The sequence below is a fragment of the Botryllus schlosseri genome, chromosome 7, assembly GCF_051294905.1.
Source record: "Botryllus schlosseri isolate E-star chromosome 7, Bs_hap1, whole genome shotgun sequence".
Classification (NCBI taxonomy): domain Eukaryota; kingdom Metazoa; phylum Chordata; class Ascidiacea; order Stolidobranchia; family Styelidae; genus Botryllus; species Botryllus schlosseri.
In genome coordinates this window covers 15,141,324-15,162,787 of record NC_137242.1, presented here as the reverse complement: position 1 = coordinate 15,162,787, position 21,464 = coordinate 15,141,324, and the positions used below count along the sequence as shown (strand labels likewise).

General features: G+C 39.8%; 1 protein-coding gene across 4 annotated transcripts in view; it reads right to left on the bottom strand.

Annotated features, from left to right (window-relative positions):
- The window catches only part of LOC145442391 (hydrocephalus-inducing protein homolog), a 106,530-nt gene that overhangs the window by 47,978 nt on the left and 37,088 nt on the right, over positions 1-21,464 (bottom strand). For all 4 annotated transcript variants that reach the window (XM_080320286.1, XM_080320287.1, XM_080320288.1 and 1 more), the window contains 23 exons: positions 20,901-21,106; positions 20,161-20,298; positions 18,912-19,390; positions 18,666-18,816; positions 17,862-18,001; positions 16,878-17,037; positions 16,662-16,820; positions 15,570-15,782; positions 13,811-14,013; positions 12,491-12,593; positions 10,991-11,245; positions 9,898-10,009; positions 9,250-9,416; positions 8,909-9,079; positions 7,972-8,082; positions 7,707-7,880; positions 6,859-7,108; positions 6,139-6,267; positions 5,362-5,531; positions 4,392-4,628; positions 4,269-4,323; positions 2,102-2,214; positions 1,326-1,421 (listed from right to left, as the gene is read on the bottom strand). In XM_080320286.1, the coding sequence (XP_080176412.1) occupies positions 1,326-1,421; positions 2,102-2,214; positions 4,269-4,323; positions 4,392-4,628; positions 5,362-5,531; positions 6,139-6,267; positions 6,859-7,108; positions 7,707-7,880; positions 7,972-8,082; positions 8,909-9,079; positions 9,250-9,416; positions 9,898-10,009; positions 10,991-11,245; positions 12,491-12,593; positions 13,811-14,013; positions 15,570-15,782; positions 16,662-16,820; positions 16,878-17,037; positions 17,862-18,001; positions 18,666-18,816; positions 18,912-19,390; positions 20,161-20,298; positions 20,901-21,106 (3,992 nt within the window). The remainder of the gene's footprint in view (positions 1-1,325; positions 1,422-2,101; positions 2,215-4,268; positions 4,324-4,391; positions 4,629-5,361; positions 5,532-6,138; positions 6,268-6,858; positions 7,109-7,706; positions 7,881-7,971; positions 8,083-8,908; positions 9,080-9,249; positions 9,417-9,897; positions 10,010-10,990; positions 11,246-12,490; positions 12,594-13,810; positions 14,014-15,569; positions 15,783-16,661; positions 16,821-16,877; positions 17,038-17,861; positions 18,002-18,665; positions 18,817-18,911; positions 19,391-20,160; positions 20,299-20,900; positions 21,107-21,464) is intronic.

Here is a 21,464-nt window from a genome sequence, read left to right as displayed (position 1 = left end):
TTGGTGTTGTAGGTTGATAAATATAACCGAAAGCGTAACTGGTGCGCCGTCTGCGTTAGTGCCGGCGTGGAATCATGATACATTACGCAGCACTCCTTCAATACATTTCTATATTTCTTTATATCGCCTAGGTCCTAGGCCAAGGTGGGTGTCTGATTTCAAAGACTACTCCAAGTCGTTTCGACACCTTCCTATCTTTACATTGCATGGCAATTTTTGTGGTGTATTGAATTGATAAAAACTGCTAACAAATGTAACAATCCGAACCGTTTGTGTAATTAATGTAATAAAACTCATTCAACTTGGAAGCGTGCCTTCGAACACGAGAGATATCGCACAGACTGGTTTTAACCGGTACAAACGGAACCAAACGCACCCGCTACTAATAGATAACAAGACCGTTTTTACCGCGGAATACTCCCTATACGCCTGGCATGGCAAGGAGACAGTTGGCGATACTGTAGGGTTCTCGGAAATGCTGTGAGTAAATCGCTTTCGAAACATATACAGAAGGTGCTAAAATGCGCAAGGCGTGCGAAGATTAACACCTAATTAGATCATTCATAGTTCGCCAGGACGCGTGCAATGGAAATCACGCCGTCGTGTTCCAGAATCTGGCATTTACGATAGCTTCATCAGAATGATAGCACACCCGCCACACAATTTTACTAATTTGCGGTTAGCTATGCGCAATTGCGCATTGTGAACTCAACATTAAAGTTTAAAACTTGATTATACCAGGCTAGAGAATACTGCTGAATACGTTTCTTACCATGCAGCCCCGAATTCGATCTAATTGAATATCAGTAGCATGACATTCGGAACAAATCTAGGCATGCTACAACTACAATCAATCATTGTGATATCTTTCAGATGGTAACGAAGGCGCAACACACGGGTTAGGCTACCCTTCGGTTTGGTTCGAAACCAGCAATGTTAGAAAATTCGATCAAAGATGCAGAACTTCAATTGAATCCTAAGATTTTAATGGGCTCATTCGAACCATTTCTTAATGTTATATTTTCAATGGTCAAATCTTACTTTTATTTCACAGTTATTACTCCAATTATGAAAGACCACGATACAATCATGAAGTATAATACCATAACGAATTGTATTTTCACAGTGTAATGCTCTGATACCATGCATCCATAAATTGTACAGAAATGTGTGATAGAAGTCGTAAAACTTTGAACATTAAAAAATAACAAGAAAATCAAGTTTCAGTGTTAGGTCAAACGACATATCATTTTGTATCTCTATGCCCACAAGAATCAGTAATGAATTCATCTCATTAGAGGTATGAAAGGCCAGTGAAAAGTTACCTTTTTCTTGGTAGGTTTGCTAGGTTGCTTGTCATTTACTTGCTTGGGGACGTCAACCCATTTGACGACGCGCAGTCTGTCATCCCAATCCGATACCTAAAACAAGCAAGTCAATTTTGTGTGGAAGTGTATACTTATATCCATAGATAGGTATTGCTAATGTTGTACAGTCTGCTTATTTTCATGACCGCTATTTTGAACATGAATCTGATTGTGCTACTAATGCATAAAAATGTTCATATCTACCAAAACATTATAAGTGAACAGGTATCCAAGGGTGATTAAGTACATGCAATGCTGTAATGTTGAACTCCAATAAAATACATGTAGCGATATTTATTTCGTTAGACAATGACAACAACTTTTATTAAATCTAAATTGAAAGGTAAGTAAGTGTCAGTGGGGTCACTACAGTAACTTATCACGATTCATGGACAACGAATCCCAAATTTTACCTATCAACACCCAACAACAACTTGACGAATAGTCCTACAAGCAGGCATCTATGTTTTGGATCATATTCCATATCTTGACACTAGGGTTACCTGGAAAGACATGTTCACAAATATTGCTCATATTTGGGAAAATTATATTGTGCTACACAGAATGAATGATAAAAAAGTATGGTATCACAAGTAATTTGTCATTAAAAACGTCTTATTCCTATTTTATCAACCTGTTGATGCTGATGTAAAAATTTGAAACACAATTTTCTGAATTTTCTATGTAAACCGTGAATAATCGAAAATCATTCTTTGCATGAATAACACACTTACACTTTCAATGGATTTCTCAAATTTGATTTTGCCGACATTGCAATGGATAACGGTATCCCTCAGGAACGTGGGCTTTTCGGATTTGAAGGTGGCGGTCACCTCCTTGGAACAGCCTACGAAAAGACAACAGTGTGACTTACGATAAAAAAAGGAACGGGGTAGTCACTAATACAACTATAAGCTGAAAATAAACAAAAAACGCAGGCTTTGAAGAGCATTAAAAAGCGAGCAGACTGAAAAACAAGCTTGAAAACTGTTTTTTGAAGGTACTCACTTGGTTAATTGGTTTATAATTTGTATGTTTATTTCTACTCTATAAACAGTTTCGGAATACTTAGCAGAACTGAATGTGCTTTTTATGTTTGATTAGGACTGGCACAACGATTTAAGTAGGCCTACTCCTTTCCTAGTTAAGTATCAATTGCAATGATTCGAGTTGAGTGTTTTTCCTGTCAATGGTAATGAATTTATAAACTATTGGCATCACTAGTTATTTGGTAACTAGAAACCATAATTTCCATACTTTCTTCCAAGCTATGGAGCCTTTGATTGGTCGAATCATAACATCTACTATATCTAGCACAGGGGTCGCCAACTCAAAATGGGTCGCGGGCCACTTTTCCGAATGCCGAGATGCCGCGGGCCGCAGGACATCAATATCGATATAAAAGTAGGCAAAGCAGTTCAGCAACCACATCTGATAACTCTTCGTTATTACAATGCTGTGCTCTCTAACATGGGCGACGGTTATAGTCACCACAAAAGAAATAATATTTTATTGAACAAACACAAATACAACAAAAGTATCATGATCATCAATTTCCAATTTCGTTATATTTTGAACTATGAGCTGTACACGATACCTGACACTCTGTAGCCGCTAAAACAGGGGTGGCACACATTTTTGCTCTTCATGGCCGCTTTTCGATTACTCATGTAGCCTGCGGCCGCATACCGGTTGTTATAGTCGTGATAAACTAGCTGGGGCCAAATGCCCACGTTAAACTGTCCAATGTCCATGTCCATTGCCGGTACACTCCGAACTAATCAATTTATGCACATCGGCTTACTATGCGGACCGAAATCGTTAGTAGTTATGTTGTAATAGTCACAGGACACCCCGGTCTGTAGTCGCGCGAAGCGCGAAAAATTTTTCATGTTTATTAGTGAATTTCGTCAATATTCGTATGGTTTCACATATTACTATAAAATATTTATCCTTTCTCGGCCAATGTGATCAGATTCACCGATAGAGCTGATGCAGGGGGTATCTTAGAAAACGTAGGGTTGTTATCAAAAGTGTCGACAGCCGCATAATTTCCCTTCTACTACCGCAGATTGGCCACCCCTGGATTAAAGAATCAATATTTGGATTAGCTAGACACGGTAGGCCTACTTGCTAAACAACTATCTCCTCGTAAAGCATGGTCTTTTGGAGAGCCCGAAGTCGTTTTTCACGCGTCTCGGTCTTGGCAGTGGTGGGCCATTGCACGTCAAGGCAATATTATGCCCATTCGTACCAGCAAATTCTTCATCCATGGAATGATATTACCATGTCGAAGCCGTATCAACTAGTAAGGAATAGTGATATTGGGCACAGTGTAATGGCTTACTTCGAACAACAACAACATTATGTTTCAATTGAAATAATTTTCAGCGTTTAAAAATGATTTACTAAGCGTTTTTCTGAAATTTGTTCAAATCAGGTCGCGGGCCGCAAAATAGGACCTCGCGGGCCGCATGCGGCCCGCGGGCCGCGTGTTGGAGACCCCTGATCTAGCACGAGGCTAATAAAAATATTCATGGAACCTACATTTCTGTGTGCCTTCAGCATGATCATGGTCACAAAGTACGATGAAATGATCATCATCATGAAGCAGAAAATTAATATTGATGATGCGTAAGGTGTAACTATGATTATTTAACTTATAGCTAAGATAAGATAAGTTTCTGAAATTTTGAAGTCATTCGTACTGTTATGAAGGCATAATGAGTCCTACTCGAATACTCCTCTTCACTCTAAGCTTAATACTTGACTAGGAAGCGAATCAGTTCTGTAGTCTATTTCGCCAGGACTTAGTTATAGTTATTATCATCAGTGGTCTGTTTGAGATTTTCTGACATCAATCACGTTCTATTGCGACCAAAATCTGTCAAGTCATATTACCTGCATGCAAATGTCCAACGACTGGAGAAAATGTGACATGGTCGTGTTCGTCCCACTGCAATTAAAATCATGTTTAAAAGTTTGCAAGATTGCAACCTCCTCTTGAATAAACTAAATTGTTACCTGGAATCGTACAGTGTCGACTTCAGAATGATTTGTGATTGTGAACGACCTTTCTTTTGCCTCTGAAACGTGGCAGTCGTCGAATAGGAGACGATCGCCACGGGCACCTGCGTACACGGGTTCCCCGCTCGATACAGATGTCGCCGAACGTTGATGATTTGCATCTAATTCCGTCGGAGCATCAAAATTGACTTGGCCGTCACCAGCTCGGTACAGGTTATCGAATGTGACATCCTCCTATTGCGCGACAAAATAGATTGTTAGCACCACAGTTACTTGTTCGTAAGACGTTGCACTGATTTGCAATGACACATCAACAAAACATACCATGCTAAGGGAATTTGATGCCAAGTTTTTCTAAGAGACAGGCATATGGCATTTCAGTCGAGACAGGCATATGGCCATCAGCGCGCGGGTTATCATAAATTTTTCCACGGAAGTGAGAAAATGATAACAGCATAGGTTACTGTGAGAACTCGAAAATCAGTTGGAAATCGCTTGCTCCTATGTTAGGCTATGTATAACAGGCTCTCCACTCTCCGTAGCCAACTTTACATAAAACCTGTAGCATCTTGGATGCAAGTAATTACAGCACAACAGCAAGTTTCGTCACATATTTTCTCACACACAAGTAGTTGAAATTGGACTAAAATCTGGCAAGGGTTGAGAGAAGCAAATGTTCTTCTTAAGTTTACATTTTACAAAAATTGCCACAACCCGATTTCATCCTGCAAAAACAACCCAGATGCGTGACATAAAATATCATTGTAACACGAAACTGTGACCAAAACTTCATCACATCATCAATTGGGGTGCATTCACTTTTATTGCTATTACCATCGCCTAAGTTAATGTGAAATAGTCAGATCCAGCTGTAGTATGCTTCGAGTAATGTATTCATCGATATGATAAGCATTATTGCATTTGTCGTTCATTCATTATGAACTATCGAATTGATCAGAAACGCAACCTGAAAGCCTTCTCCGAACAGCTGGATTTTGTTCTCCTCGAAAAGATTATCGACCACGGTGATCTTAATTTTGCCGGTGTAGGTCCTGACCGTTTCTGGACGGAATCTAACGTCAAAGCTGCCCGCTTCTCCGGGCTGCAAGATCACACTCGTCGTGTAAGGGGCGTCACCTGGAAAGAGATGTACGGCCACACCATGATCAGGTTCGTAGATGGAGAATTTTAAAAAACGATTCAAATAACTGGTCACAAGAGTTCAGAGTTCAATTTCCAAGGCCTGTGATGCTCACTTCAAGTGAAAGTAGAAAATAATGGTTTGTAAAGTACTCAATCAGTAGTTTCAAATAGTGTACTTGGTCGAAGGGTTATATACTATTTACACTTCAGATATCGTTAAGTAGGTTTGGGATATGCTTGCATCACTTTCCTGAGTGGAAAGCATGCAAAGCCATAATACTGTCGTTGGCGATATCACGACTTAACTATGGAAATGCTGTGCTTTTCCGTGTAACCAAAATTTCATTCACAAGTTACTTAAGATCAAAAACATCTGGTAACTCGGTCATGAAGAGTGATCAGCGATTTTATAATCTAAATGCCAAGTAACTTTTCGCGGGCCGCAAAATGCCCAGGTCTGACCAAGACCAACACCTCGTGATAAAGTACAGCAAGTACTCAAATCAGTTCAAATACCTAATAATACGTCATCATGAACCACCTCACCACCTCACCCTATATGAAAGCATAGGAAAATTAAAAATTCGATAGCAATTCTCACTCGGTTTTCCAGGCGTCGCGATCGGTCGGATCAAATTGGTACCGGGGTGTGGCACCAGAGAAAAGGCAAAATCTGGCAAGAATGCCGAGTACTGATCGGAACCATCTTCGTCGAGAAGATCGAGTTCACCTGAAACAAACAGTCGGGTGTTATAGGACGTCTAAGTGACATTGTTTACATTTGAGCTTTGTCATTGAAAAATCATAAGAGACTGTGGCTTACCCAGGGAGAATATTGTATCGGAGCTCTCACTTTGAGGATTCTCAAAGACATTGGCAAATATTGGCTGCTAGAATTTGCCAAGTAATCAAATAAGTAATGTAAATTTTCTGTCATATGATAAATGTTGTGTCTTGAATAAAGTTATCCAGAGACACCAAAATCCCAAAAGGTGACAGACGAGCTGAATAATTAATACTAATATGGCCCAATGAATAGCACAAGGTCATGTGCAAATCTGAAAAACAGGATTCATCTATGTACCTGCCTAGATTGGTTCCATTTTTGATCTATTTCCGATTGAATTCAATTAAATACACTTGTAACATTTGATTTACCACCCTCTCTAGCAAATACCGCCAGTCACATTGAAAATTGGACACAAATTCCATCTCTAGCCGATATCGGTACACACATTCTGATTTTGTTTTTGTCTGACCGATTTTTAGCATCATACGAAATTTCAACATTTAGATATTCATTTCTGATTACAGCACTGACCGTCAGTGTTGACTTTTTGTTCCAGAGAGATATTCACTTTGCTGGGTAAGGTGCCTTCATTGGCGAGAGCCAGTGGTAGAACTTGCTCCCGTCCCAGTAGCAATCTCTGATATATCAGCACCGGATCGCCGTTTTTGTTTCGCATCGACGGTTTCGTGACTGTTACTCTCGGCAAATTGCCTTCGCCGGTAATTTCGAAGAGGAGATTACGACCCCTCGCGATTGACGAAGGAAGGCCGTCCACAGCAGCCTGAAACGGCAGAATGAGAAGATGGATTTACCAGCTGAACTCACAATATTTGTATAGGAGGAGGTACAGAACTTCACTGTACAATTGAACTATATATTCATATCGAAATAAACCCAAATATATTATTCTCTTGTGCCCGAAATTGCTATTCCTCACTAGGTGAAATGACTTCGGTGATGGCAAGATTGGCAACAGCATTCTATCCCGGGAGAAGCAGTTGATATGAATGGGCATATTGCCTTGACTTGCAATGGCCCAGACACTGCTATGACCGAGGCAAATTCATGGGGTTGAAAACAAAATTTGAAAAAAAATATTCACGAAATTATCAAACAAAATGCAACAATCAAATATTCCCCAACACAAATATGGCTTAAAACGAAAGAATGAAGCTCACAATCTCAGAAATCATGATAATATCTGGGTTTTAATCAAAGAATTCGGTATAAACTACCTGGATATGTAAACGAAGAAATGGTTATCGCCGTATGAACTTGTTACCAAAACTGTAGTTAGGTACTGGTGAATTAACCAAACACCGTTACTAACCAATATCAGATAATAGTTGTGGGTGTATGAAGAAAATCAGAGTCATTACCTCAAATATGCATCCGTAAGAGTTCATTGCGGGTGGTGAGAAAGACACGGTGGCATACACGAAGTGATGAGGTTGAATTTGAGCCTTGCTCGGCTCAATATCGTAGATATCGTGGATTCTCGCAGCCACTTTATTTGTTATCGGTTTCACGGAAAGCACAACATCAACGGGCACCTGAAAAATGGAATGATAAGAAAATTTTTCATGTGAAAATTTTGATATGTCATGGCCTAACGGTGATTGAATGAACTGCCCTGCGTCGTACCTTGTTTGTGTTTGAAATCTTGAATCTGGCATACGTTTTCCGACCGACGATGACATTGCTGAACAGGAATTTGTTCTCTTCTTCAGCAAAAACTCCGCATCCATCCAACAGCTGTTAAAGAATGTGGTAGTTTAGAGATAAAAAATTTAAAGGCATTTCTTTCGGCAATATTACAGTAATGAAAGCTATGGGTTGAACCCAGTGAGAGATGTATCGGTCGTAAAAATTATATATTTGACAGCTATGAGCCTCAGTGAACACCTATTTATACTTTTAGATCCAGTGCAGTGCGGAGCGGCGCCTGGGGTGGTTAGCAACCAGGAAAAGGGCGCTTTCTACAGACTGGGTGTTTAGTGGAAAAGGTGGCACTATGCAGAATATGCACCTTAGACATTTGTCTGAAAAATCCTTAAATTAGTAGCTTAATTTGTGCACTAAGAACAGATATGCCAATAGTTGGTCACATTGTCGTGACGCAATAGGCATATTCAATCAGATATCGTCACCAAAATTATCTGTGTAATTATGTTAATTGCTATCCAACAATGAGTTTTGTAACCAGGTAATCTATTAATCAGCGATGTCTATTGACGGATAGTATTGAATGCCTGCACAACGTGGATGATGAAATTTGAAGTCTTTACTGCACTTTGGAAGGGAAATTGCCTCGCATGATTTTATCCCTTGATTGTGTGTGTTATACAATTTGAACAGACTTGTGACTCCAACATAAGCGCCAAATTAGCTTCTGAGAGTAGAGGGGCATTGTGTAAAATAGTTTAGGAAGAAGGCAATAGTAAAAGCGCGGTTAAAATCATAAGAAAGGAGGATAGGTTAAATAGGTAGATTGTTATTGGCTTCATAATAGTATGGTAGAATACAAAATTTGGAGCTGACTTTTTGTGAGCATTCCGCTATCTAACGTAACAAAACTCACGTCTCTGTTATTGATGTATGAATGCAACGTGCTGCAGATACGGTGTTCCTCAAAAATCGAAGTCAAATCCTTGGTATTGATGCTGGGAAGGCAACCTTCCGATAGCAAGCGGTATGGTATACCGGACGGATGATCATCTGGGTCGCGGTCGCTAACGTCAATCGCCAGGAACTGTAACAAAAATATGACATCAGTTTTTAGAAAACATTGATTACAATCAAAATTAGTTGAAAACCACTGACAGACAATGCTTGATTAGTAACTGATTGATCATCACATTTCAAAGTTCATAATGATGAAGTTATTTGTCATACTAAAATGCTAACTATCATTCGACTTACCTCCTCAGACTTGGCGAGATTCTCGGCAATGCAATCCACGGTGATGTTTTGCGTTGATCCAGCCGTGATGGTGCCGAATCCCGGATACACAGTGAAGCATCCCACCGCGAGACGCGACTGGTTCATTCCGACGTCTTGCCGAACTGACCCGGTGCGACCGCCTCGGGCTGAATGGAAAACGGTGGTAGTCAGAAGAGATTTTTCGCAGACGTAGCTAAATTTCATTAATCAACAATGATAACTCGGTTTTTCTAATTCAGTGGTTGCCAACATTTTTTACTCCGTTACCCATTTGGCACAATATGGAACCCTATATTCATTCCTCCATAAGAACAAGAAAAGAGTAATTTTAAAACAGGGGTTCCAAAACTGGGGTCCAAGAGGCTTTTAGAGAGAAAGGCATGAAAAATTGGAAAAAAATTTATCATCTCTTCGTCTACTTTGCCATAACAAAAAAACAATCCAAGAGAAATCTTGATCTCGAGTTTACTGTCTTCCCTTTAATGTCAATGCAGCAATTAAAGACACTGTCAGAGAAAAAGACATCACATTGACCGAATATGGAAGAACTAATTATTGTAGTATAATGTTTATTGTGTGTTTTACATAATATTTTATCATTGAAAGCGTGAATAAGCCTAAACATACCAGCGGACCGGCTTGAACTTGATCCGTCGCGTGATCGGACGCGTCTGCCCCCAAGCACCATCGGTCTGGGACGTTGGATCGGGGCTTCGCGGACCATTTTCGTTAACGTGTACTGAAAAAGAACAAAGCATTGCAAATCTTACAGGAAAAGCGATCGATTTTAACAATACCCATACAGCAGGTCTATGCAACCTGATTGATAACAATATTACACTGAAAACACGAGCCACGCATTTATTCACTAGTATCTACAAGACCCGTCATTTGAATTGGTAAAGGTAATGGTAACCTTTCCATAAAATTCAATATAGAACAAAAGAAAACAATTAACATTATTTGGTACCAGACAGTAATTTGCTTGAAGTGCGACAAAAAATATTCATATAATTGAAAAACTTTTGTCAGAAATATGCATGTGCAAAGTCAGCATATGAATATTTTAGAGATTTTATTGTTTTCATTCTTTCTGTTAGCCCACTTGAGATTAACTCAAACGTACCAGGCTACAACAAAACAAATGAGAAACACATTTCGCGGGATGCACACCATTCCGAATTGGCATTTTTTCATAGGCAACACAGTTTTTCGATAGTGAATCCGCAGTAGCTACATTACAAGTCTAGCCGATGGTATGATTTTATAGCAGCAATCCTTCATTTTAAGGTTCAAGTAAAATTACATTTAAACTAGCCTAATTTTAAATGTACTTTGTCGATAATGTTTGTTTTCTACCTCGAATTGAGTGGTTGTAGTATCACCAGAAAGCACTTTTACTCCCGGAATTTTAGTTGCAATGTCAGTCTATCATAGCTGAACCAAAAACCATTTGTGGCAAAAGATCAACTAGCATGTTCTGAGCAGTTTAACAATTAAACATTGTGCTGCCATCGTCAATCAAATGCGCAAATTCGACACAGGTTCTAAATATTGCTTTAACTACACATTATCAGTTTCCATGGATATTACACGATTGATACGTAGAATTTTATTTCAGCGATAGCTTCAGCCAAGAGTGGCTTGAAAACATTGGCGAAATCAATTTAATATCTGTATGGAATTGCTGCGTGCTACAGTAAACAGCAAAATTCCAAACCTTGAATTCAAATTCTCCCTTGTTCTCGATCGTAAATTGCCGCCCCTTCTTCGAGTTTTGCACCATCGGTCCGAAATTAATGTCTCTCGACGGCAGGATGTTGTACTTGCTGAACACGCTGCGCGCTGTCAATTTGATCGGTATCGACGCGATAATCTCCCCGCCGTCTGAGATGTTGGGTTCAATCACTTGGCATCTCAGCAACGGCAGATCTTGAATCTTGACTTCCAACTTGGAACGGAATATCACTTGCACCTGACAAGGGGAGGGGTATTAACGGATACAACATACTAACAGGAACCGTATTGTATTACATACTGAAATTTCATCTCATGCCACCAGCAAAATTGGTGAAAGCAGCCAGCATTGCTGCTCAAATGGAAGTAATGCTGTAAATTTCTACCCAATTACAACTAGAAGTGGAGATTTTCAAGATATGTCAAAACTACAGGAAGCAGAAGTAGAAAATGAATGGGCTGAAAAGTACTCGACTAATTTCAAAAGCAAATTTGGTCGAGGGGTTGGATACTTTTAGAGGTTAATCTGATGTGGCTACTTTCAAGATTGCAAGATGTATCACTACAATGACTCTACAAATAGAAAAATCTTCAAAAATATATATCCAGTTACTGTGATATCGGGGCATTTCACATGGATCTGATGATAAATTCACTGATAAAAGTGTCGAAAACTTACATCAAAACTATTTTCAACTTTTCAAAATCTAAATTGTAATAATTGAATAGTATATTCATATTGAAATGAACCCGAATATTTTCGGCTGACACTCGTCAGGGGTAATCGTCAGCAACTAGTAGAGAATTCAAAAGAACATCGTTTATCAACAATCATTGCACAAAATATGACATCACCAGCATGAAATGTCGAATAAGAACTCTCTCGTATTCGACATTTCATGCAGGTGATGTCATATTTTGTACTACGATTGTTGATATACGATGTTCTTTTGAATTCTTTACTAGTTGCTGACGATTACCCCTGTCGAGTGTCAGCCGAAAATATTCGGGTTCATTTCAATCTGAATGAGCTATTCAATTGTATATTGAAGTTCTGTACCTCCAAGAAGCTGTTCAAATTGTATTAAGTACGTAATTTTGCCTAAAAATGTTCTAAGTAGGAGTGGAAGTAGCATATAAACATAGCCACTTGAGTCAGGAAAGCAAGTACAACTACTTTGTTACAGACAACCTCTGACCAGCTGTGGCTTGTATTAAATATGAGTGGGTGAATATATTGGTCAGTTTTCATCCAATATATCACTGAAACACAAGTTCACTACTTAACTGAAACTTGATTATCATTAAGTTGATGGAGTAACGATAGCCTATTTACTAGTATTGACTGGTCTTTTGAGAATTTTACAAACAGTGGTACCAATGAAATGGTTGTATATACAAACTAGAAAATAGGCGTAAAATATGCCTGCAAATTGAAAGAAAATGACCACTAGTTTATAAAAGGCTACCTGCAGCATATTACCTGAGTGGGACGATCGTTTGGAATCAAGGTGCCCTTTTGCGGCAAGATGCTGAATAATTCCTCTATCGGAGGGCAATTGGCCGGAGACGCTTCCAAATTAAAACTGTGAGAAATCGATAAACATTGTTACACGGGTCGACATCAGAAAAACGCAGAGCACACAATATTGCAAAGCCAGTAATGCATGCAACACACTATTCATAAGTAAGGCTGTTATCGAATCCGAATTGAGTAGAAACTGCAATGATTCGAGTCGAGTAGTGAGTACCTAATTTTTCGAGTACTGAAATTATACACCTCCTTTCACTTAGAGCAAACTTTTTTCGAACCACCCCCCTTGATGAGAGTGAAAAATTTCGCGCTCCCCTTATCGTCGTGTCAAAAAATATTAAACATTGCAATCCCAACGCATTGTTTGGTGGCATGGAAGGAGTTATGGCTGTTGAAACACTTTTCAAACACAGAATTCGCACAGAGCAATAATTATGAGCTGGAGGTAACTCTCCGGTATAATATTTTGTTAAACATGATCATAATCATGTGCATTGTGCAATGGTAGCACGTATCACATAGATATTTTAGCAATTTTGGTGCCTAATCCCTTCTATTACCCCACTTGAGCTTAGCTCAAACGTACCTGAACATAAACCAAATCAAAAACCAATGGCACAGCTACACGCATTCACCAGTTACACTTCATTCAGGCATATCTTCTCATTAGTGCAAGGTTCGGTATCAATCAAGGTCTAGCATCAGTGTGTGGATGGTACGACGCAATTATGACACTTTAAATCAAACTATAATTGGGATCACTGCCATTGTTGAAACTTCGAAGTTTCAGCAGAAATTATACTCATTCCAAGTTCAAGAAACATAAATTCTCTCAGGTGGTTTCACGTCTCCCTTCGGGTGCTTCCACCCAGTTCGGGCGCGCTCCCCAGTTTGAGAACCACTTATTATTCACACGAGTTATAGTTTGGAAACCTTTTTCGCATGACAAGAATCCCTGAAACACAATAGATCTTATCGCAGCATCCAAAAGACGTAACTCGATGCTACCCATGTTACTAGAAATTTCACTTCTGTGAAGTCATAATCAAATCCACATCATTGCCACAAGTGAGGTCAAATAGGTATGGTTAAAAAATAACAGATCATCTTTAATGCAGTTGAAAGAGGCTTTACTCTTTTGTGGTCGCATATTTGAAGTTTTCACATCATCCATACTCTTATGGCGTCACTCAAATACTCGATTTTGCGTAGCCCTAATAATAATTGTCAGTCGGATTTAGACAGAATGATGGAAGTAAACCATCTCACCTAAATCCGATGTCATAGCGTCCCTTGTTTTTTAGAGAGCAACTTTGCTTGGACTCGTCCGAAAGAACCCGTACGGTGCCAAAATCAAGGCCGCCATCTGCGCCTTTTGGAAAGCTCATGTCAAGCGCGACGTCATATGCTTCGGCGGTGACCTGGATATTTTCAGTCTGCACCAAGCCCATGATGTTATCGACGTCTGTGACCTGAATATTCAATATCGTATGCAGTGTCCAGCAGTACACCGCAAGTGCTCGTTATGTACACTGTTACAACAGACTATCTAATGCAGCTATTGTGATTGGACCGAAAGTGGACTCCATATCTGGAACACGATCCCATAAATAACAGGAAGCATACGGACTCACTGAATTTCATAGATTATCGTTAAGAACTCTTAGTAGCCATGAAATTCTATTACCGAGAGCATATTGTGAGCAAGTCACAGTTTTCCCGACACACTCAAGAACCTTACGATCCCACCCGAGTATTAATTGATTGCACAAGTAGTTTAAAGACACAGAACTTCAGTGTACAATTGTATAGTATATTCGTATTGAAATAGACCCGAATATTTTACACTGAAACTCGTCAGGGGTAATCGTTACCAGCTAGTAGAGAATTTAAAAGAACTTTATACATCGACAATCGTATCACAGAATTATTGCGTCGCAGACATGAAATTTCAAATACACCAGGCGAGCAGAGCTCAATGCACCATTTGTAGATGGCCCGGGAACAGGTAGTTTACCAGAAAGTTTTCAACTAGAATGAAAGGATTTTTCGAATAAGTATAATTCTAATTGATCATTATTTAATTGCATCTGAGAACCTATTTGGCGGCATGTATATACAAATCGATATCAAAAATATTAGCGGTGAGGGACGAGACACTACAAGACAGGGCCGGCCAACCCGTGGCCCGCGAGAAGGTTTTAAGTGGCCCGCGAGGTAATTTCCGAAATTAGATAATATTATCAAAAACGGATTGAAAAGATTGTGAACTTGCAACGCCAACCAAAAATTTGATTAGTCTGGCCGCAATACTTGAGATGTGATGACTAAAATATCAGTTCCGACGCATTGGCAGATCCATGAGCGAGTCAGATTTTGGTAGATCTTCGTACACTACAATAAAACAGAATAATTTGCGATAGATTTATCTAAAGTAAAAATTTTCTAGACACTTCGCGCAACATGTTGTCACTCGATTTCTCGCTTTTAATATTGTTACCCCTTTTTGAAAATGAAAGAACGCCTAATGCTTCAGATTGAGTCTAACTATATTCGCGATTTGAGACAAACCGTCTTTCAACATATGCGGCCTTACGTTTGCGCTCGCAGAAAGAACGTCGACTATTTGAAACCTAGGCACAAAATGATTGACGCATGTTGGTCGAAGCTTTCGATATCGATATATCCAGGCGCCGAATGGTCAATTCCTTGCAAACTGAGCCCAGCGCTATACAGCAGCCCCGCGATAAAGTAAAGTGACAATATAACTGACCAATGAACTTCGAAAAATTTTCGCGCTTCGCGCGGCTAGTGGCCCGCGCAATAGTTCGTCCATCAAATGTGGCCCTTTGGCTGAAAAGGTTGGCCACCCCTGCTACAAGACAAGGTGGTTAACTTTAAGATGGCACGAGCAAAATATGTCTCAAACAATAACAACGTAGATTGAGCACATGATTTGAGTTTGTACAATGATTTAACACTCAGCATGACAGAACTTACAGAAAAATATGAACAGCACATTGCTTACTTCGAGACGTATCGTCTTTTTCATGTTCATGGCCTTTGAAGCGCGGAAATGCATTTGCAATCCAAACTCGCAGCGAGGTTCGATAGCCCCGTAGTCTTGACTCAACGAGAAGTCATCTCCCATATTCTCCATACCGACGACTCGCCATTGAACCGGTAGCATGGTGCTGTTTCGGAGGAAGAGCGTCCGCGTTTCTTTACGATGGAGTAGCACCTTGGTAAGAGGAAGCAATGGTTGGTTATTCAGAGGTGGTCAAAGTAACCAGCGTTGGTACTGGAGTAGGAGTAACACCGAACATATCTACTCATATAGAAGTGCAAGTATCACCAAGGGTTCGCATACTTTGAGCAGTTAATCGGGGGTGGCCACTTTTGAAATTGTAGGGTGCCTAATGACACCCCAAATTTGTGCAATTTCCGAAAATATATTCCGTTATCGTGATGCAAGGGCCAATTCGCCCAGTTGTCAAGACAATTTCACTGATAACAGTGATGTAAGCATGTCCTAAAAGTGCTTTCTACTTCTATTGCAGAAGTGCAAGTAGTCTGAAAACATTCTTTATTCAGCAGTACATGTAAGGAAAATTACTTGAGCACTCCGAATAATTTGTTACCGATTACATATGGTTATTGGGCTGTTACATAAAATGAAATAGGCTCGTTTGCTAAATTATCACAGAACATGTACCAATTATTTCAAAATTACAACATTTAGATGACAGATTGCAACGATTGGGGCTTGTACCACATGCGTTGGATTTCGTTGCTGGATGCATGGACTTTGCATAATTCGAAAAAATGTCATGGCCTACTTAATGGATGAGATTTTATAGAAAAAATGAGATAATTTGTTGTTCTGTTTGCAATTTTTACTACAATGCTGTAAAGCCGTTGTAGTCTAATGGCATATTTATTCCGGAATTTATTTAAAATGCGATCACAAATAGAAAATGACATGACGAGATTAAACTCACAACGATACTAATTTTCAGGCTGCTTCAATCATTAAGGTGAAATGTTCAGTTAGCAGATAAAACATTGGGCTTACATACAAAAGTGATGTTAATAACTAAAAAACCTAGTTCGACGATACCTTGTCAAAGTGCAAAGTTTTCCGGTCCAGCTCAAGCTCAGGACGCACACCGTGGCACGCGATATTGAAGCAGATCGGTTCCGGATTTTCACGAACGCAGCACACCAGCGTATCGACGAATTGTCCGGCCAATTTCGGGTAAGCCCACAGCGACAAAATCTGCCACAGAAGACCGGTAAATGGGAGAATTCAAACAAAACAAAGCCCACGACTTACTTTGGCTTCGCCAGGTTTCAAGAACATGACAGGTGGATCTAGCAAAAATGTAGCGCCGTTACTATCACGTTGGAAGCAAAACCCAACGTCGGCGTTGATTGGTGAGGTGTTGAGAATGGTGATGCGTTCCATGTTTTCTGGATAACGGCCTTCCTTGTACCTGAATTTATTAGGCGGTGAAGTAAATGAAATCGATGTTATTCTTGTATACCAATTTGAAATAGAATGTTACCATCAAAGATATATGTCGTCCCAAAATGAATTTAGGACAATCAGGCGCAACTAATGCTACTAAATACAAAGTAGCAATAATGATGTAAAGGTGAAACTGGCGATCGAACCAGGTGGGTAAAAACTATATCAGTAGTCCCATCTTACTGAATTTCAACGATAACATAACATTCAATATGATAAGAGACAATGACTTACACTGGACGCCATATCTTACTACAAAGGTGTGCAATTTGGAAACTGTTTTCAATGATAAAAATATGGCCGTTGGGATACAATGCCAAATCAACTATGTAAATCCATCGAAAATTAGATTGCTCTTAACAAAATTTCTACGCTGATAAGTAATTTAGCTAAGACATCATCATCATTGGTTTATTAGCAATTTTATCAGTTCAATACACCACAAAAAATGCGATTGTAACAGACATTGTAACAGATAACAGCGGTATTAGAGCATCACAAGTAGGGAAACCTATTCGAGACCCATGAACAGATTACAGTTAGGCTGCTCCATGACTAAACAACTGCGGTAATCAGCAATAATGGCCAAACCAGATCTGTAAAAGATAAAAATGCTTCGATTACTAAAAATCTAAATCATGGATTATCCGTTTCCGAATTTTCAATCATGGAAAAATCCAATCCAATACACATTGTCGTACAAAGAGTGAGTCAAAATCCAATCCAATGATATCGTCAACCAACACACCAGCGTAACTCTCAAAATTACAGAAACCCGAAATATCCCACCTTTCACGCGTCTTTCCGCATAGCAGCGGTCCGAATTCAAAAACTTCGTCAGAAATCACATACTTCTTCACAGCAGGCACGTCAGGACGAACCCTGGTCTTTCTGCGGTGAGGAAATACCACGCGAGGTTCTCGGCTAATCTGTAGCGAAGATGAATGACAGAATGATGAACAAATATTACGATGGAAAATATGACAATGACTCTCACGCTAACGGAGTAGGTCGCCACCTATATATGAATTACTAAATGTAAGAGGTTGAAGGTTGTCCATTAATAAGGGTAATAAACACCAAATTTCAGTTTGATTTATAAATCTACAATGTGATATAGAACACTTTCTGATACGGCAGAGTTGTTGTGCCTATAATTATAGGAGATACATCTATTTCAACAACTAAAGTTTCCCTGTAAAAATTATAGGATTAGGACATTTTATATTTTTGGCTTTGATGATATTGCTGCATATACACAGACTCATGATACACACACACATGATCGGTGCAGAGGCATAACATGAATGCATAATGTGCACATGTCGCTTTCTAAGTCTTGTACCACCCTTCCATGTTATCCCGGAAATGCTAAATGCCAAGCAGGGTAGCCTCAGGCCCTCAGATATCACTTTTACTGGTCAGGTCTTTGGTCTGAGCTGGCCGGGGATTGAACCCACAACCTACTGATCAAGAAGTCGGTCTCTCCACCATTACGCTATCTTATGGATCAGGCATTATAGAGACATTATTCACTTAATTCGATCAGTTGTATCAAAGTATGATATTTTTTTATTTCATGTTCCAGCTCACCGTCGGAAATGAGCAAACGCCTCGACAAAATAGCTGATATCGACGCCTCGTTCCGGTGATCTCGAAATTCAACGTTTGATCAAACTGTCCTAATTCTTCTGACGTGAAACGAATACGAATAGTAACTTCAGATCCTGCAGCTACAATCCATCTGAACCAAAAAGCGAAATCATTGCTCCTTCATTACTCTCATGCTCTACTCCTACTCCATAGCGATCAAAATGTATCCAAAAGCATATCAAGTACCTGAAATGGTTGAGCTTGACGCTCTTAAAATCGGCATTACCCAACGGCGAGGTCGAATCTCCGAGCGCGCTGCTTTGCTCCATCTCCGACCCTGGGGTCGTGGGGGGTGGTGGTGATGTGCCCGAACCTCGTCTGCTACGTCTCGGAGACGACCGTCGGGCGGTCGTGGCCCGGGACGACTCAATTCTGTCTTTCCTTCCTTTTTTACTAGACTGGGGCGGGTGATCGTTGTTTTTCGAGTCGGCGCGACTCGCAGTTTCGAAAGGAGTGGTCTCCTCACCGAGGGCAGATTCGGAAGGTTCTTTGGGACGGTCTTCCGGGGCCACGTTGGGGTCGTCCGGGGATGAGGACACGAATTGGTAATGCAGACCAGCATCTGTGGATGGAGGTTTTCTCTTCACTGGGTAAGGCACCACCGAGAATGAAGCAGGAGGTGGGATAGGGGGTCCTTGGGGACCTAAGCCCAAACCGTCGAGAACCTGGGTGATAAATACAACCGGTGTTTAATGAAGATTGTCGATTTATAAAACTCATGAAGATTTATTATTTAGCGCGTAGATCATTAAGGTAACTTATCTGGGAGAATGCTAATCGTCTGATTAAAATTGTTAATCGTGGCGCAGAAAGTTGAATAAGTTTTCGCACAAGGACTATCCCGAGTCATCTCGTGAAACATTAACTTCGGCGAAGTATGATTAACAGTTTTAATCAGAGGATCAGCATTCTTCCGTAAAAGCTAACGTTATGGTCTCCATCCTTAGTGACGCTTATGAGTACAAAACCTCATGATACATTTGAATGATATAAATTACCAAAGCTATTCATGCTGATACTCACGAGGGGTACAGTCAGCTATAATGCGATTATTAAACAAAGTCTTTGAATGTTGGCATAATAGCTAACGATAAACCCTGATTAGTTCCAGCTCAAATAAAATTTCAGTAATTTTCGGATATGGACTTCGATTTGGATGTGATTCAGGATTTGTATTTGGGTTAGGATATGAATCTCAAATTCAGAACAGGATTTGGATATGAAAGAATAAATATATTTATCTCTGTAACCCTAACACTGGTACTGGAGAATCTGTATGAAGTTATGTGTCATCTCCTATGCATTCCAACATTTAGGAAGAATAGCTAGACTCCCATACCCAATACTACGAGAGAACATTATCTAAAACTAGATATGTCCGGATGAAGACTAGAGGTAGGTCTCCTTTCATTCCAGACTACGAAAACTGACTCACCTCCTCTATAGATGGAATTTTTTCTTCGGCAAAGAGATATTGCGCGATGGCAGAGATGTCAACAGAGGTCGTTTCTACGACAATGTGTGGGACGCACGTCTTGATTTCCTCTTGATCTTCAGGAGATTCGCCGTCTTCCTACAACGGAGAATTTACAACTCATCATATTGGCCTAAAAGTGGCCGCAATGGTAATAGCAGATTCGAGGATCTTATCATGAAAAAGAGTACGACCACAGGCAACTGCAACATACAACAACAACATAACACCACCAACTCGTGGCCGTTCTCTTTTTCACTAAAAAGTTCTCAAATCTACCATTAAAAAGTTGCAAAAGCAGAATCTCTGCCGCCAGACAGAACCTCTCAAAACGTTAGTATTGTGTTGTGTTGTGTTGCATGTTGTGTTGCGTGTTGTGTTGTGATGCGTGTTGTAATGTGTTGCGCGTTTCGTTGCGTCGCTATTCGATTATCTTATATTTTATAGCCGAATTTGTATCTGTTATACTGTAACTGCACGTTGTTATCCGCCATTTGCAATTCCGTCTACTGTGAACAGGATTCTCTATATATTTCGAATTTGATTACCGCATTTACAGATGTTTGCTCCTGATGAGAGTAAGTCAAAAAGCTTTGAGTGGAATAAATTTGGCAATATGAACATATTGTTTGTTGCAATGTTGAAGTTCTGTTCTTCTAAAAGCCTAATTAAAGAGTAAAAAGTATGTAGTATCTATTTACGTCAGCCATTCGTTCTCTATCCTGCTTCTCTCTTTCCAATCTCTCATTTTCGAGTCTCTCCTTTTCCAGTCTCTCCCGCTCCAATCTCTCTCTCTCCAGTTTCTCTTTTTCTTTCCGGGTTAATTTCCTTCCGGAAGCTGGCGCCTTGCTGTTCAACGCGCCTGCATTGCTGTCGTCTTCGCCATTCAGCGCCAATGAATTGGTGGCTAAAACGCAAAGATTCGTTTCTGCCAGGATATCTCAACATTTGTCTAGCCTCCATTTCAAAAAAATTATCAAGCTTTGAAGAGATTCTTGGTAGTACAGAACTTCAGTATACAATATATAAATTTTTTAAATATAAATTTATTGAATCGTTTCAAAATGTAATGTCGAATGCAGATGATTGGATGAATGAATAATATGTTGTATTTAATACATATATCGTCGCGGTGGTATCAAAGTAGCTTATGTCCAATTTTGAAATTTTGAAGTTCCATTATTTTAAAAATAATTTCGGTCATAGCTTAGTCATGGCTATGTCTGTCTCAGTGTTTCAAAGTTAAACGAGGTCAATATACGACT